Genomic DNA, 18138 nt, shown 5'->3' on the forward strand with positions numbered 1-18138 from the left:
TCATGGCTCAAATTACCTCGCTTCCAATTAGTAAAACAAATTATTTTTAAAACTGGCAGGTAATGGAACATCAACCTTTTGTGAATGGAATAGAGAGATGCTGGTGCACTCTATGAACAAACAGCAGAAACAAAATGGCGGAACATATGTCATCCAAGATGGCAACCTCAAGCAAACGAAAGCAATATGGCGGCTGTGACATCAAAATTCAAGGTGGAAAAATCTACAGTGCTGGCTGTAATATAATTAAAGATGGTGGAATCCAAAATGGTAGGAAGTTGTAGAAATAATTGTGTATGTGACGTCATAATTCAAAATGGTGGGTTACAGTATGGCGATTAGTGTTATAATTCATCATGGCGAAATCCAAATTGGCGGGAAGTTTTAGACAACAATATGGCGGAGGTGTCATAATTAAAAATTGTGGAAACAAAATGGTGGTCGGTGTCAAGGTAGTTATAGATGGTGGCCATTAATTAATTATCCAATATGGCGGACAGCTGGTGCCAGCACTTCACTTCGAATCCAGTAGCAGGAGCCCGTATTAACTGACTACTGTAATGCTATGGAAGTAGTTTCAGAGTGGAAGCCCACAGAAACTCGGGAATAGGCGTCCAGTTGACGCTTCGCCAATAGCAACCATAAAGGGGGGAATGCGGTTAAAATGTCTGCGAGCATACAGGGAAACATTACAAGAGGAGAGACAGGATGTACATACGGAAGAGAATGACGCGGGATAGTACAGAAAGCGGACTCAAATGTATTAAGGACGGATAAGGGGGGATATACTACCCGCATTATGGGTTTTATTTATTATAATAATTTTACAATTTTACAAGTATCTCGGTACGGCCATGGAATTAGGACATATGAGGTGATTACAGCTGTGCACGTTGTTAATGAAACACTGTAGTGCCTCTGTAGTTCGGGCGATTCGTACACACTCCTAACCCTTTCATTAGCATGGCGGTATGGTGAGAGCGCGGTTAACATCGAGGCAACACTGGGTTTTAAAATGCGCTCCGTGAGCTGCCCAGTGCATGAATTTATATTGAGTTTTGAATTTTCTAGCGACGGCGAGAATTTCTGCCGGTCGTGTTTATAACCAATGAATGGGTGCGGAAAATGATTCTTCAGTAAGTAATAGCGTTCATCTGGATTAAGTGATACTCAAGATGCCCCATATCTTAGTATGGACGGTTCCTAACTCATTTTAAATCAACTGTCCATGAATACAATTGAAGCTAAAAAGGTTTTCTAAAATATTACACATTAAAATGCAAAAGCATTTAGACGATTTAAGAATTCATGCTTTACAAGATATGTTAACTATTTTTATGAACCGAAGGAAAAACTTATTACGTAAAGATGCAAATCACAAATATTGAAAATATGGCGATATACTTAGGATTCAAGCTAAATAAATCACCAGAATGCTTATTTGCTTGAACTTCTTTGTTCTAAAAATTTTAACTTAGGGATGTTTTGTAGTGGTACATTCACTTTCCGTTTCCTCTTGTCAAGATTTTATTTATTTATTTTTTTTTTCGAAATCATTTAGAAAAATGTTGAAATGGTTATTTGCAATAAACGCTGGCTTTTATTCTGTGATGATGTGAAAAGTCTTCCAAGCACTGAAGGATTAAAAATAATTTGTTTTTCTGCAAACAAATTTATTGTTTTAAAAAATTGATTGAGAATAAAATGCCAAGATATGCAAATGCATACATTAAAAAAAATATCATAACCTTAATAATTAAATCTTTCAAATGTCAGGAATGTCAATACAAAAATACCTGGGTATCATGAAAAAAAAGTACGTTTATTTATATACGCCCGTTTAAGTTATGCTTCTTTTAATTTAATACAATAAACAAATTTTAAATTATTATAAACAAAAAAATTGAAGTATTGTTACATAAATTTTGGCAAGAGAATATTTAATAATACAATTTATGTAGATTCAATTATGTGTAACACGTGTTTAGAGGCATGACGATAGCTTTCATTTTCGAAATAAAATACAGATATTAATTGTACAGTAAAATAAATAGCAAGGAAAAGGATATAGAGAAGGGATTAATTATATTTTTGAAATCAGATGTAAAAAGTAATTTTCCCTTTATTTTGAACACCAAGAATGCTAAATTTTATTAACTAGTAGGCCTACAAAATATCTACTTTAAAGGGTAGGAAAGGGGTTTCCAAATATCATGTATACAGTGGTTAAAGTGTAGATTTTTTTTTAATGTATTACACAAAAACCATCACTTTCTTATTATTTTAAATGTTAAGTATACAAAACCTCTTCAGTTAGAATAAAACTTATAATTATGTTGTAGAAATAGGGGAAGGGACTTGGTTTTTCGAAATTTTGAGGAGACACGAGGATGAATATTTATTTTAAATCAGATCGAGACATAAATTGGCAACTTACTTTAAACGTCATTTGTAAAAAAATTTTTAAATTAGTATAAAAATTCAGATTTTAGGGGTGAGAATAAGGATGGGATAAGTTTGTCAAAGTTAGATGTAAGCTGAAATGTACCCTATTTTGAACATGAAGGATGCAAAATATCAACTAGTATCATAATTCTGCTTTAAGGAATGGAAAATCAGAAGTAAACAATAATTTTCCCCTTATTTTAATCCCCAAGGATGCAACATTTTATCTAGAAATACTTACATTCTGCTTAAGGGGGTGAGGAAAGGGATAGTTTAGTTTTAATTTAATGTAGACGGTGACTTTCCTCTTTTTTTTTAGAAATGAGTTGTATAGTAATTTTCACCTTATTTTAAAAGCAAAGTGAGCAAAATTTCATCAAGTAGTTTTAAAGTTCTGTTTAAAGGAGTAGGAATGGGGATAGGAGGTATTTTTCTAAGGTCAAGTGTACACATTTTTACAAAATCGGATTAAAACTGTACATTAGTAAAAGAAACAAACAAACATACAAACAAAAAAAACTTATTTATAAACCTATATTTGTTTGTATTTATTAAAATATGTATTTATATAAATCATTTCGATTGTGTTTTTAAGATTTAGTATTATAAAAATAAGATTATATTCCCTCATAATGTAAAATTACGTAACCACTGGACTCAGTTATGTATTTAATATTCTTATACAAATTGATAAATTTAATTACAAATAATAAAATAATTGTCTTAAATTTTATAAGTTATGCATAACAAGTTAAATCAAATAATGAATTTTATTACCTTGTAATGGGAGTTGAAACTAAAGTTCTTAGACTCGTACTTTACCACTGAGCTACATAGTTAATATGAGAAATGATGAAGAATATTGTATTATAGTTTAATACTCAGATAAACAAAGTATTTTTTAAAGTTTTGTTGTTTTTTTTTACTTTAGTTTCTATCAATGCTTATAAAATATATTTCAGGTTAGTTTTTCTGTCACAAATATTTATTTGGCACACCGATTCGCTTGGTATGTCCCCCGATGTTCACGTTAGCGAATATATACAGGTTAATGCCGCCACACACGATCGGCTATCCGGTTGACCTCGCCTTGTGGGCAGTGCACGTTATAGATGTCGTCGTGTTAAACTTCCGTCCTTGGTGCTCGCACAAATGTTTCCATTTCAGTTTACCACTACAATTTCACACACAACGTACCATAATATGACTTAAAACAACGGTTTAATTAAAAAAAAGTTTTTATAGTATAAAATATTTTTTAAAACATGGTTACCATGCTCTTATTAATATTTTCTCAATTCCGGTTGTCAATGACCACAGAAATAAAGGACTTATCAGCAACCAAAAGCAATTAAGTAATTTCAGTCATCGAAATTATTGCTAACCACCAATGAAACTAATCGAATTTTTTTAACTTACGTACAACAACTGTTCTAATAACAGAACTGCAGATGTACCTTAAAGGATTTTACGCAAAACAGCTTAGTGCAACAATGTTTATTTCGAAAATTGAAGACAGATGTAACTCAACAGTTTATTTGTGTATATTTTATATTCCTCAATAAAATTTTGCAGATTTTCGTTGAAAAGTTTAATATACTAGTAAACCACTTAGCTAACATTTTTTCCATTCTTTCTTTTTGTATAAAAATAAAATTTCAAAACTTGATTCCCTACGCTGGACAACTTACATTTATTTCGAGGCACTGGTTTATATATATAAAAAAAAGTTGAAACGTGTTTTTCAATAAGAACCAAAACAATAAAGGTTTAAATTGTAACTCTTACAATATATAAAAAACATTTACCATTTTCAGTTTATTATTTTTACAATAAAAACCTTTCACAAATATTTAAAAAAATCCTTTTCGGTACAGGCTGGAGGCATAGGTAGATTTCGAGGCAACCTTTTCTTTTAGAATAGTTATGGAAACGTATATAAACTTGTGAGGCATTTCAACATCTTAATGTACATGGCATCCTAAATGTTCTCCAATATTTCCAAATGATCAATAAAATTTTCACTCATATTCCATGCAGCAAAAATGTATTGAATGTTCTTAGCTTAATGCATCCAGCATTGAATAGATTAGAACGAATTTTATACTAGGCTTCCTAAGGTAAAGAATTTTTTGACCTTAAAATACTATTTTTCACCCCTTTAACTAATACGTGGTCGTATAAATCTTTTTTTGGACCCAGGTTTATGAAAAAATATGGTCGTTAAAAATAAATTCAAACGAATTGATGGTAACAGAGTTTTAAATTTATTTTTATGTCAACCCCCATTTTTTAACGGTATTAGTTCGTCTCATCAAAAATTGTTTTTGACAAAAGTTTTAGATACAAATAAGATTTACAAACAATAATAACGGATTTATAAGGGAGCTATGAATCCTTTTGACCCTTAAAACCAAAATTTCTTCCACCTTTGCAGCAATGGTAGGTTGTGTCAAAAAAACTATTTCAGACAAAAGTTTTAGATAATATTTATAAAGTTAAGAAACAACTTGAACTGATTTAATATTGTTCCTAATAAGAGAGTTATGTATTTGTTGTCCTTCACAACTTGTTTTTTTTTTCTCCCCCTATCAGTAATGGTTCTACATATAAAAAATTATTTAATACGAGTGTTGTGGATAAAATTTAAGATTTTACGTTAAATAAGAACGAATTTAATAGTGCAGGTACATTATATCTAAAATATGAATTATTTTTAATTCTACCCTTTTTTTCAAACCCTCACAGCAATGGTTCGTTTTATCAGCATATAATTCAGACCAAAGTTTTATATACAAATTATAAGATTTGCACTATTTTAATGGTTCTACGGTGTGCCTACTAAGAGATTTGTGGTTTTTTTTGTCCTCCAAATCGTATTTTTTCACCCCTTGCAGTTGTAGTGTGTAAGTAATGTATAGGCTAATATATTTTTAAAAGAAAAGCGGTCGAAGATAAGATAAAATGGGCCGGTATAATGCGTACTTAAGAGAGGGTAGAACTAAATCATACGCAAAGCAGAAAGAGCGAAAAAAACGAATTGAAGACGTAAAGATGCTTATAGTTGTAGACAAAACCAAGCAATGACTGACATTGTGTAGAACATCGATGTGTGGTTGTTTACCGCTAGCAAATCTACATACGAACCAAGTACACACACACACGCGCGCGTATGACGCGTAACGATGTTCCGACCGCAAACACTCGTTTGTCACCAAAAACGATCAGAAATTAGCGCGGCAGCCCTGATTAATCGCAAACATGGCCTTCCGCTCGCCTTTTGTTCGCGTCTTCACGTCCCCGGATTGGTTCGGTGCGGTTGGGAGGGCGAGGGGAGCGGGGGGGGGGGGGGGGGGTAGGGGGGAAGCTTTGTGCGCCAGCTGCCGGGCCCTAAACGTCCACTGCTTATCAACACCGGCGCACGCCGACTGCCGGGTGTAGGGATGAAGGGTCGGGTGGTCGCTGTCACGGGTTTACAATCGCGAAGTGCCTCACGTCAATCCCGGATGCGATTTACTTTTGCTCTGGCAGAGCCAACACGCATTGTTTCGATGATTTCCCTCTATCAACACATCTTCATCTTCCTCTCATTCTTTCGAATCTACTCACACCAAAGGCGTCGCCGGGGGGGGGGGGGGTAGGGGGGCAGCCCCCTCCCCCAGAGCCCTAAAGATTCAAAAAAATGTAGCCAAATGCAAAAAAAATACATACTTTTCCCACAAATTGCCCCCCCCCCCCCCAGGCAATCGGCTGGCGACACCCTTGACTCACACAAGGCTTCGTCTAAAAACAGGATCTTCTTAATTACTCTTTCCTTGTTTTTGTGTTTTTAGTTCGTGACTCGGTAAACAAACAAAGGGTAACACTGAGAACCAGGAAACCAGAAGAACGTTAATGCACCATTAGATACATCAAGAGGACTACTGAAATAATAATTCTCGGAGTACTATAAATAAAAAAAAACATATCAAAACAGTACAGAAGCCAGTCAATAGCCTGAAGTAACTTCTAGGTATTGTAAATCATAAAAATGTTGCGCAATAACCTCCCAAGTGTTTATAATGTGTCCTCGTCATGCAAAAAGACCTATACTTTTCTCTAATTGCATAAAAAACATTTTAGTAGATATCGAACACAATATAAATCGCTCAGCCATTGCACTACAATGAAACAGGACAGGCAATCCACTTAGACCAGAGCCCAACACATTATAAAGATAGCCACTACTACTGTGGATTGATCAAAGGTGTCATAAAATAAATCAATAAATCCTAATAAATTCAGCAGAGATGATTGCTACAGACTTAAGTATACATGGTGTTCTTTGAATTACAATAACCATTTAAAATCATTGTCCAAGAACCGACCAAAGGGGCCAATTACACCTTCGCTTACAAACATTGTTCTAAACTGTATTTTTTGTAAAAAAAAAAAAAAAAAAACAACCGAAATATTAGTGTATGATTACAGATATTTGTAAATTTTTACATTTGCATGAAAATCACTGCATCAATACAAAATAGTGTTCGCAGTTATACTGGGTTCGGATTCTCTTAACCGGTTATTTATGCTTTGTGTTGTTACAGTGCCTCCAACAGTTAAAGTTATTTCTAAACCGTCCCCTCAATAACTTTACAGTATTAACTTCGCAAATTAATAAGCACAATAAAACCTTATAATGTAACATTGTTTAATATTCGATTATCTATCCCATGTTTAAAAAAAAATATCAAATATAAAATTATGGGCCAATTTTTGTAAGAAATGCTCAATATTATATGGAAAAACCTATATAATAGATGCAAATACAACCATAGCCATGTGTTGGACAAAATTACAATATCGTTATTGTAGTATTATTAAGAATTATTTGGAAACTGGTTTCCAAACAAATCTTGTGTAAAAGTATAGTAAAGTATTTTCTGCGCAGAACACCACGCCTCATTTGCTAATCTCCTTTGAAGATGGCAGCAACAAGACACGCCGAAACGTCGGCCCGCATCATAATTTACAAGGACGTGGCCTGAGAACAAAAGCCAGGAGGCAGTTAGTGATTCTTGTTATGAAAGCCTACGATATGGAAGAAATACAACTGCTGAATGCACGTAATGGTAAATTTTTATCACGTTCTTAACCTAAATAGTAGCTGCGAACATTATGAAGTAAAAATCTTTGGGGGGAAGGGGAAATAAGGCCCGTAAGTTCGTTTATCTTTTTGCTATCGTTCATTGTATAAAGGTTTTTAAATATTTTTTGTGTGCTAAATGCTATCTTCTTAAAGGCCCATGATAATAATAATAAAAAAACTAAATATAATGGCAAAGAAAAGCTAAGTATTCAATTTATGAATGTAAAACTGTGTTTTTTGTTAACCTACTTACACATAGATGTGGCAAATTTGAATGTTGTCTCACTTTTTATATGGAATGGAGACCAATTTCATGGAAAATTTTAAAATTTTTTGTGGAAGGAATTATGCGCGTCAAAATGGGATATTTCGTTTGAAGAGAAAATTAATAACATTCAAATTACTCTAAAGTCAACAGATTTGTTACTCTTGCTTGTAATTTTGCCGCATTTTAAATACTCATATATGTGAAATCTAACAGAGGTTTCATAAAATCATTGATGCAATATGCAAATAGTACCTAACTTATACCAAATCCAAAATGAAAATTTGCAAAAGGTGGTCATGCTCTTGATGGTAATATAACCCAGTACACAGTGTTCTGCATAAAATAATATTTTTAGTTAAAAAAAATGATAGTACTAGATTTATTAGCCTAAAAAAATTGTTAAACAGGGGGTAAATCGATAACAGTATCATTTCTTACTGACGAAATTAGTTAAATTCATTTTTTTATTGTTTGTTATCATAAAGAATAAACCAAAATTCGTAAAAAAATGTTAGTTATCAGTTAGAGCAGAATAATTGTACAACAAACTTAGGTAAGTTGAACTTAAACCACCATTGGAAAAATTAAAAATATTTTTTACCATATAAGGATAACTTTTTGCAAGTCCTTTGATAAATGTATTAAATTCAAAAATATTCAAATCTTTCAACGTATTAACTACGTTCATATACTTCATTCGCTTGGAGTAGAGAGATTTTTACAAAGCTTTACTGAAACGGTAAGAATTTATTTTAACATATGAGTTTTGTGAGCTTTTTCACAATTAAAATTTTTTTTTGTTATTCACATTTAAATATTACGATTTCTGTTGGAAGTGTTAATATGTTTAAAGTTACTTAAAATTTACATTTTTTTTTCTGAATTTAGAAGCGTGCCATTTAATAAGACTACAATGAATCCGGGTGTTGTTAGTAAAAAGTACAATGGTTTCCTCAGTTGGTGTGCGCGTTTATGACTCGCAATAAACTCTGCCCATTTTAAAAGGTTTTCCTGCCCAAGTAAAGGACATAGTAAACAAAAAAAAAGCACCCTTTTCACAGCTGTAAAATTTGCCGCACAAATACTCCGAAATTTTCCTCCAGTGCTTTAATTTTGTGAAAGCGCTACCCGTTTACATAATCATTCTTCCACTCCAGGTTTCTTTCACGTCAAAGCTCATTTAATCATGTAGTATTTTATTATACGCATGGAGTGAAAATGTTTCGTATGTGTTGCTGATTGAAGAATTATTAGTCAAGGTAATTTTAAATAAATATTGTTTGAATTGTTGAAATATAAGGAAATATATTCATACCAACTTATTATTCAAAATAAATAGTTGGAGGAAAATTTGCTAAAAAAATATGGTGGGTATGAAGATTTTAATGATCAATGTCAATTTATGAATACATTTTTAAAACAAAATATTTAAAAAAATTTGGAAGAAGAGCATATTAACTTTTTTTTACAATTACACTTAATCGGCATCTTAGAGCAAACAAAAAAGTAACTTACATTAAAAATTATATTTTGTAATAATTAGCAACAAAATATGTGGCTATAAAATACGCTATTTAGCTCTAACTTCGCTATATTTGTGCCTTAAATGTTTGGTGATACATCACACTCTTGTTAGTTTTGTTTTTAACAAGTACCGCCAAATTGTTTACAGTTGTATTTTGCGTTTAGTAATGTAAATGAATTTCTCGTTCAAAAAAGTTAACGTAGTAGTAATATCTTAAATCTTAGTGCAAACTAAGACAAATAATACATTTACTTAATAAATAAATTGTTTAGAATAAACAATTTGTCTTTTGTTTTCAGCATTTCAATTGTGTTATTTACTGGATTCAACTTTATTAATTATTATTTATGACGAAAAAAACTATGTGTACCTATAGCGAAAAATGTGACTGCACACTTGTCAGCGCATTGTAGCAATTTGTATTTAAGTATTTATCTTACTTGTAATAAGCAAGTATGACTGATTGTGTTTTTGAATGAAAACTTTAATTTATGCAGTATACTGCAAAGTTCAATTACTTATGCCACACATTTTTTGAAACGGTTGTTTATATATAAAAACGACGCATAAGTTATCGTATTTTATTAAATAATAATTTTAGAATTTAAATACGCATGTTTTCACGATAAAGTATTACGGGACTGATAATGACATGAGTTTTATCATACATAAATAATTCGTACGATAGATTATAAATGAGTAAATTAAAATAACGTTTTTTTTTAGCTTTTTTTACTATTGTAAATATTAGGTTTGAATATATAATCATTGACATTAAGAAATAATCCGTTATTAATTGTCATTAAGTATTTAAATTAAGCATTAAGAGACGTATTTAGTTTCTTTTCTTGTTATCATTTTAAAAATATCAAATATTAGGCGTCAAAAAATCATGTCTCTGAAAGTGTGAATTAGTTAATGATAGAAGCAAGTCTTATAGTGACATTAAAAACAATAATAAATTTCTTTTCAGTGGCATATAGCCTTGCATTTTGTTAATTCATGCATCATAAATGAAAATGAAAACTAATTGTGTAAAAAGGACAGTATCTGGATGAAAGGAACGTCAAGATTTAGCCCATTGGCGGTATGCTACATGTTGCAAAAAGAGTTACTTTTACAAACTTACGTGCTTGCTTTATGGCCGACGTAACACCCACTGGGATAGTTTCACGTTGGACCGACAACACCTATGAAACTATCGTCACCCCTCCTGCACATGTCTGGTCGTTTAATTAAAGTATTCCTCGACTCCAAGGATTGTAAGTTGTTAATGGTGCTTGTTGTAAGAGTTCACAGTAGCGGGAAAGCCCAGTACGGTTTGGAACACTATGGAGATGCTACTAGTTTAACTGTTTATCTTAAAAATTATAATTTTTATTACAATTTCATATCGTTTCAGTGAATAAATAGATATTCCACATCATTTCTTGATGCATATTCTCACTACGGGGCATGCAATTTCCAAGTTATGCAAAGATGTAATCTCTGACTATGTAAAAAAAAAAAACACAATTTTTCTGTTTTGAATGTAGGAACTATGAAAATAATGTTTGATAAAGTTGCACACATTTAGGTTATAAAATTATTGTTTAGTCACCAACATTTGTAAACGTGAGCATTAAAAAGTTGTATGAGTATAATTAGTAACTTGAATAGCAAGGGGGGGGGGGGGGGGGAGAGAGAATTATTCATTGATGTATTTTACTTCATATTCTCAAAACAATGTCAACGATGTTAGATTTTTGAATTCCTGCATTTTATAAGAATTAATTTTTTTATAAAATAATATATAGGTAAGTTTCTAAAACTTTCTATAGTATATTATTAAAAATTTTACTTATATGTGTTTATAGCTAAATGTAAACGTATACTTTTAATAATTTTTTTTTTCACTGCCAATTTTTAAGGCAGTTTTTTAATATAGCAAACTATTCAATAGGACCTTTTGGCGGGTTTTAAATCAGCATTCTCTAAAAATTTAAGATACAATATTTTTCATGATATCATCTATTATTTTAATTATATTTCAATGATTATAATAATGTTTTATACAGAAAGGACACACACTGGAAAAAGGCCACACTCACCGCAGGAGCAGAGCAGCGCCAGCACCAGAAGGGCGTAGCCACCCCTGGCCACGCCCACCGCCACCCGGACGTCGGCTAGGCCCGCGCGCGTCATTTCCGGGTTGCTCTGGGCGGCCGCTGGTTCCGGCGTGGCCTGGACCGGAAGAAAAAAGACCTGTGTCAAAATGTCGGTCAAGTCTGTGTCATGTAACTTGTCTCAAACTCAAATCAGTTATCGATAGAGACTGGAAAAATTCGCGGTTTGAATGACCTCTAGGATGGACTCCACGATCCTCTATGTACGCGGGAATATTACACCAGCTCATTGGCTACTGACTCGTGACACCTGCTAATTGGGATGCTTATGATTCGATAATTCTTACGTTGAGGGTCATTCATTGGCTCATAGTCCTTCAGGCAAACTGTGTTCCAATCACTGAAGCGGCAATAGGTTACACTCGCTTGGATTCTAGCCTATCGCGAAATGAACCCGCGATTTTTCCTGTCTCTAGTTATCGAATGTTACTTTCAATACAACACTTCATTTTTAACGACTGCTCGCGGCAGCACAACAGTGTCACGACATCCGAGAACAGTGAAATATAAAATAAATCAAATGACACAGATTATACGGTCTAAAATTGGGTATCCATATGTTATATGTTATCCTTTGCGCGTCGTTGTTTCGTATAACCACGTGACATGACACGGTGCAACGATGTTGGGATTTCCGTTATAGCGTATCCGTATCAAAAACAAATGTCACGCCCGTAAACACACCAGAAGGGCAGTTTATCAGTAGCCACGAGCGCAGATTAACTTGCAGCGACCATCTTAATTTTTGTACACCTGTCACTTAATATATGAAAGAAGAGAGAATCATTTCGTTGGTGGATGTCAAAAGTATTAAAAAGTAGGAAGATGCAAAGTGGTTTCAGTTTTTGACGTGACGTCTAATAAATCGATGAACACCGGCTGTACGCACGAAAAAGTGTCCCGTTAAACACATTGTTCCGTTACGCTGTGTCCCGTTACGCTCATTTTTCCGTTACGCTGTGTCCCGTTACGCTCATTGTACGCTTGCGCCGCATCTATCTCTCTTCCACTCGATTGGCCTATGCGTCCGAGGAGAAGAAAGACAGCGGCAGCACACAACTTACATCTACACGTGAACTGTTTCGTCGACTGTTTATAAAGTGAACTGAAAAGTTAATGTGGTTTTCATTGCTTATTACAACAACAATTTCGGAAATAAAGGTTAATTATTCTTGCATTTTAAAAATCTGATTACTAGTATAATTTCAAGTATTTATTCTTTTATTATTAAACAAAAAATGATTCAATTTTATTCATGAAAGTATGGAATCATTTCATCAATGTTTTGTTATGACTTTGTCACGTTAAACTATCGTCCGTAAAACGACTTTACAGACAACCAATTTTTTTGGCTAAAGATGAAGTTTTGGGTAGTGGGTGGATGTACAAGAACTTAACTAGAATTCGTCTGACGGAGCTAGAATAATTTTTTGTGTTCAATTGGGCCGAAAAAATGAAGATTGACACGCCGCCCGTCCACACTGGTTCTTTCGTCGAGCCGTGGCGTTTTTTTTTTTTGACGTGACGGCGAAAGACCCGACAAATGACGGAGTGTGTGTCAGTTGCGTGTCTTCGTGTCGAGTTTTGACACACGCAACGCTGCAACTAGTCCCGTCCACACATGCGCATTTTGGTTGCGCGACGGGGCTACGTTACGGTCGTTTGAAACATTCAGAATTTTGATAACTTACTTTACTCATCACATTCTTACATCATGTACACACTTAACACTTCATCATTACCCCGTAAAAAAAAAACAAGCACGTAAAGGGAAATAAGGATTCAGTTAATATCGATATAGAGGTAATTAGAGGCGATGTGTTGAAGTGATATTGGAGTGTTAATGGAAAAAAATGGGATATGGGAATCGGCAATTTAATATATTTTTATAATTTTTTGTTTATAAGAATTGTTAAATTTTGTTAATGTAGGCTACGTTAAAATCAAAGTAAAATTTTCATATTAATAGGTGGCAATTTGGTAAAAAACAACAACTAGCAAATATATTATTAAAGTCTAACAAAAAAAATTAACAAAAAAAATTTTTTAGCATCATTTTATGTTTTTTATCTAGTTATATGACTAAACTTATAAATTATGTTTTAAAGGAATAATTATGTTTCGTCCACATAAATAATTCTACTGCTTTATCTTGCAGCAAGAAGCAGGTTGGTTGCCAGATGAGTAGCCACGTATTGCGCGGATTTAGAATCAGTCTTGAAAAACCACTGGTACGAAAAACCACAGAGGTTCGTTGGCAATGCCAACTTAGTTCGCAGATGATTCCTTTAATCTGTTCTTTCATGGTGTTTTTCACCAGACTGAGTTTACATTTACCTTACTATAAAAATGCATTCTATCACACTCGAGACAATACTGAAATTTAGTTTCAGCCAGAAAATGCTTTAACTACAATATTTTTACTTGACCTTCTAATTTTTAACGAAGTGACTTATGTAAGTGTGCAATGTTTAATCATTTATTTTGATGGGAGTTGAAATACTTAAACATGTTTTCAAAAATAAAAACTAAATAATTACTCTATCTTGTTTAAAATTGAGTTTAGCTTCCTTTAATTGATTTATGACCGAACAACTAAAAATAAAGAAAAATTTGAGTTTACTTGTATAAAAAAAATATCACGTAAAACCAATTGGGACAATCATTCCAAACGGTTGATTAAATAAACCAATATTTACATAATACAAACGTAGCTAAACTAAACGGATTACGATGAAATTTAATATGAAATGATTATTCGAAAGACTGTGTGTCTTTATTAAAATAAGTGGCTTTAAAAGAAATAAATGAAAAAAAACATACGCAACATGAATCAAATTTCGAAAATAAGTTCAGAAACTGCTAAATAATTTATCATTTCCATCGTCAGTGATGTAGATATCATATAACGTAATGTCCAACTTTGGAATCTTAAGTTAGATTCTCATCGAAGGAAAAGATGCATTTAGGTTTAAGTAACTAAAAAGGATTTCCATTAATCCGTCTACCTTAAGTTAGGACAGTTAATAGCTATTTTATTTTTTTTAAAAATAGTGTTTTAGTTTAATTTATAATCTTGAATTAGAGATAAAATAGCAAGCATCAAAATAATGATACAAGAAAAATCCGAAGAACATTTCCTGGAATATAATATGCATCGTAGAACCATTATGTAACTGAAAAATACATCAATATTAATGAGTTTTCTTGAACTTATGGAAACCAAAACCAATTCATGCATAAATGTACACCTCATTAAAAATGAGACTGACTGTAATAAATATAACTTTGGTCTTTAACCAAAATAACTTTAACGTACATTTAAGGTTAAGCAATAATTTATTGGTAATGATGGCCTAAGTAATAGAATCGTAAAATAAAATAAATAATTGTTCTAAATAATATTTTTAAACAATATTTTTTCTTAAAATTAGTTTAATTTTATTAGAAACTGATAACAACTTTAAAACGTTTATTTTCTATTATTGATGATCGTGTTTTTAAAATCATTACGTATTTGCAATTATATTGATCACTATTATTTTTAGCGCTACAAACTTTCCGAAGTAGCATGTTGTAAATTTGTAGATCCAAAATGTTGTCAGTTATTTGGTATTAAAATCATATCTGATTTTCAATGAATTATAAATATTATATATATGTGTGTGTGTGATAACGAGAGAAAGTGATAAAGAGGGAAAGCGAGGACGTGTGTAAATGCTGCCGAAAAATCTTCACTCCACGTTTTTAGTTAGAAATGAAGATTAAAAATATATGATACCTACATGGTTTCATCAAAGCTCTTGAACCATGTTAAATAATTTAGGTGTTAAAAATTAAAAATGATTGGAATTTAAAACAGTTATTTTCTATTATTTTTGTGAGGAAAAAGTAAAATTTTATGTTCTATTTATTAAAAACGTTTTCATTAAATTTTCATACTTACAGTACATATTTGTATAGTTAGTATTCAGTTACCTTGATTAGTAGCAGTTCTTTGTATTAGTACTAATTGCAGTGTGTGTGCTCATCTGCCGGACTTTGCAGGTTTTGGGTAGAAACAAAAAGGTCGTATTTTTCGTTTTGTTCAATTAAACAATATCCGTCTGCCTTGTGATTTGTTTTACATACGTTATCTATTATGAGTACTAAATACATGGTTCAGCTCCAAATTTCAAGACGTATATCAGCCTTTCAAAGTATTTTACACCATGATTTGCTTTGTGATTTCATATTTTATTTCGTTGTAAAGCTGCAGGAGAAGTTCGTCGATCTAATACAGACACACACTGTATGGGAACACCAAACGCATCCAGTATTAAATTTTATTCACATATACTGATACACCGTTATTTAATTAAAAGTACTAGAAAATATTCATACAAATTAATATGAATAATCTGGGTTGATAGGGCAGATTATATAAATCTTATAAAATAAAAATAAAATTGTTTTTGTATTGAAATTAATATGATAATACTATCACGTACTACGTTTAATAACTTGTTATGTGTTAAAATTTTGGCTTGATAAATCCTGCTTGGAGAAATCTTATTAAAATATTTATTTCTTTGGAATCTAAATTTTTATTTATGTCACTAGCATGAATTGGCGAGATTTCTTTGAAAAATATTACCATAAAATTAATTTTTAGTAAAAATACGAAATATTTATACAGTTATCAGCATATCAGGGCTTATCCAAACGAAAGATACACTGTCAACATTTTAACGAAGTTAATATGAATAGTGAATGTAGTTTCTAGAAGTTTCTTCACTTCGATGAAACATCTATAGTTATACTGTGAAATTTCATAAATAAGATTTTAAACAAAATGTTAATGCAAATATTTATTATTTTAAAATGTTCCATTAACATTTCATTTTTATTTGTTAATTTTTTTTTCATCGTATTCAAATTATGTCAATATATACGTCACATAACGGTAAGTAAAACTGGATTTTTTTTTAGTTCCGATGACTATTTGAATATAATTTAATATTTTATATAAAATTACTTATCTAATGCTCTTAACTAAATTGTTTTCAAGTACTTCACAAAATGCATTATTTCTGCGAATACAAATTTATTAATAAATTAATTATGGTATTATGATTCAGTCACAGAATATAGATGTAAACGAAGTTTGCAAAATCCTACACAAAAATTATTTTAAAACAATAAAATGTACTCAGTTTTTAAAAATTTAAAGAAAATACGACGATTTTGCAAAACTTATTATAAAGTGATATTTTGTTTGTCAAACAAATGTTATGTAAGGGTATAAGAATTTAGACTGATATTTTGTTCAGCATACAAAAATACTTAATCATTTCAACCAGATAAAATTTTCTGTAGCAGAAAAAAAAATGTTATATGTTTACTGTTAAATTAAAATATATCTCGCCAGTAATATATTTAATATTTAAGGATAAAATTTATCTAGCACTTAAAAATGTTTGAAGGCTTTCAAGGCCATTGTCTGAAGTAGCTTGGCTCCTGGGTTGTGGCCGTGTCCTTGTCGAATAATTCACCGACGTTTCGGTCGACGTCGCAGTCGCCATCACCAGAAGGTAACTTGCTCCCTGATGATGGCGACTGCAATGTCGACCGAAACGTCGGTGCATTATTCGACAGAGGACACGGCTACAACCCAGAAGCCAAGCTACTTCATCCAGCACCGTCTGAACACTCCCTGTGCTGACGAGGTGGCGCCGCACAGGGTCTAAGAGTCTTGAAGCGGCGAGTACCTGTGCTAATAGTGCAGGTGTCTGGGGCGGACGCCTCGCGGCGTCAGGTGGTGTGGGCGTCCCGAACGTAGACGCTGCCCTCACTGCCGCTTCATGCGGTCCCAAACCCGCGCACCCGAGTCCACAAACTTCCCTCGCGCGTCGCCTCCCCCTGACGCGAGAAAAATTAAAAAAAAGAAAACAGAAAAGAGGAAAAAACTCTTTTTTTTCCCGACTACGGTTCGTCCGCCGGACAGTTAAACGTGCGTTTCGTCGGCCCGTCTCTTCACCTGGGCGGATCGCGGCGTTGTAAGGCGTTGCCTGCGAAGAGGGGAAAAAAATAAGAGTGGGGGGGGGGGGGGGGTTGAGGATTATATATATATTTTTTTTACCCTCCCTGATTCTGCCTGTCGAGGAGATGGAGAGAGCGTGTGCTGGCGGGCCGGCCGTGTCGGAGGGACTGCGAGAACTTCGCGAGAGGAAGAAGGGGAAAGGACAAGGCTTTACCCCCTCTCCCACTCCCTATTTCACCCTCCTCCCCCCCCCTCTCTCTCTCCGCGGGACAACACCCCTCCTCGCTCCTCCAAAAGGGAACAGACAAGCGCGGACTGCCTCCCCTCCACACCCACTCCACTCGACTAAACCTCCCCTCCGCCCCCTTCCACCGCTTCAAAGGGGTCGGACCCTCCTCCCTTTCGCCTGACGCACCCGTCGATGCAACCCGCCCGACACATCACTGTCTGGCGCTAGGGTCGAGGTACTCCTTAAGCGTGTAATATCATAAAATAATTTTTTTTTTAATAATTTCTTGTTTTTGCCAATTTTTTTAAGTAAAGTAATAAAATATCTGTCATTTATCGTTAAAAATAAGTTTTATA

At 33.2% G+C, this 18138-nt stretch overlaps 1 protein-coding gene across 1 annotated transcript in view; it reads right to left on the bottom strand.

Annotated features, from left to right (window-relative positions):
• The window catches only part of LOC134539581 (uncharacterized), an 828445-nt gene that overhangs the window by 405934 nt on the left and 404373 nt on the right, over positions 1–18138 (bottom strand). The window contains exon 3 of the mRNA XM_063381738.1: positions 11457–11589. Within this exon, the coding sequence (XP_063237808.1) occupies positions 11457–11550 (94 nt within the window). The 5' untranslated portion in view covers positions 11551–11589. The remainder of the gene's footprint in view (positions 1–11456; positions 11590–18138) is intronic.

The sequence above is a fragment of the Bacillus rossius genome, chromosome 15, assembly GCF_032445375.1.
Source record: "Bacillus rossius redtenbacheri isolate Brsri chromosome 15, Brsri_v3, whole genome shotgun sequence".
NCBI lineage: Eukaryota > Metazoa > Arthropoda > Insecta > Phasmatodea > Bacillidae > Bacillus > Bacillus rossius.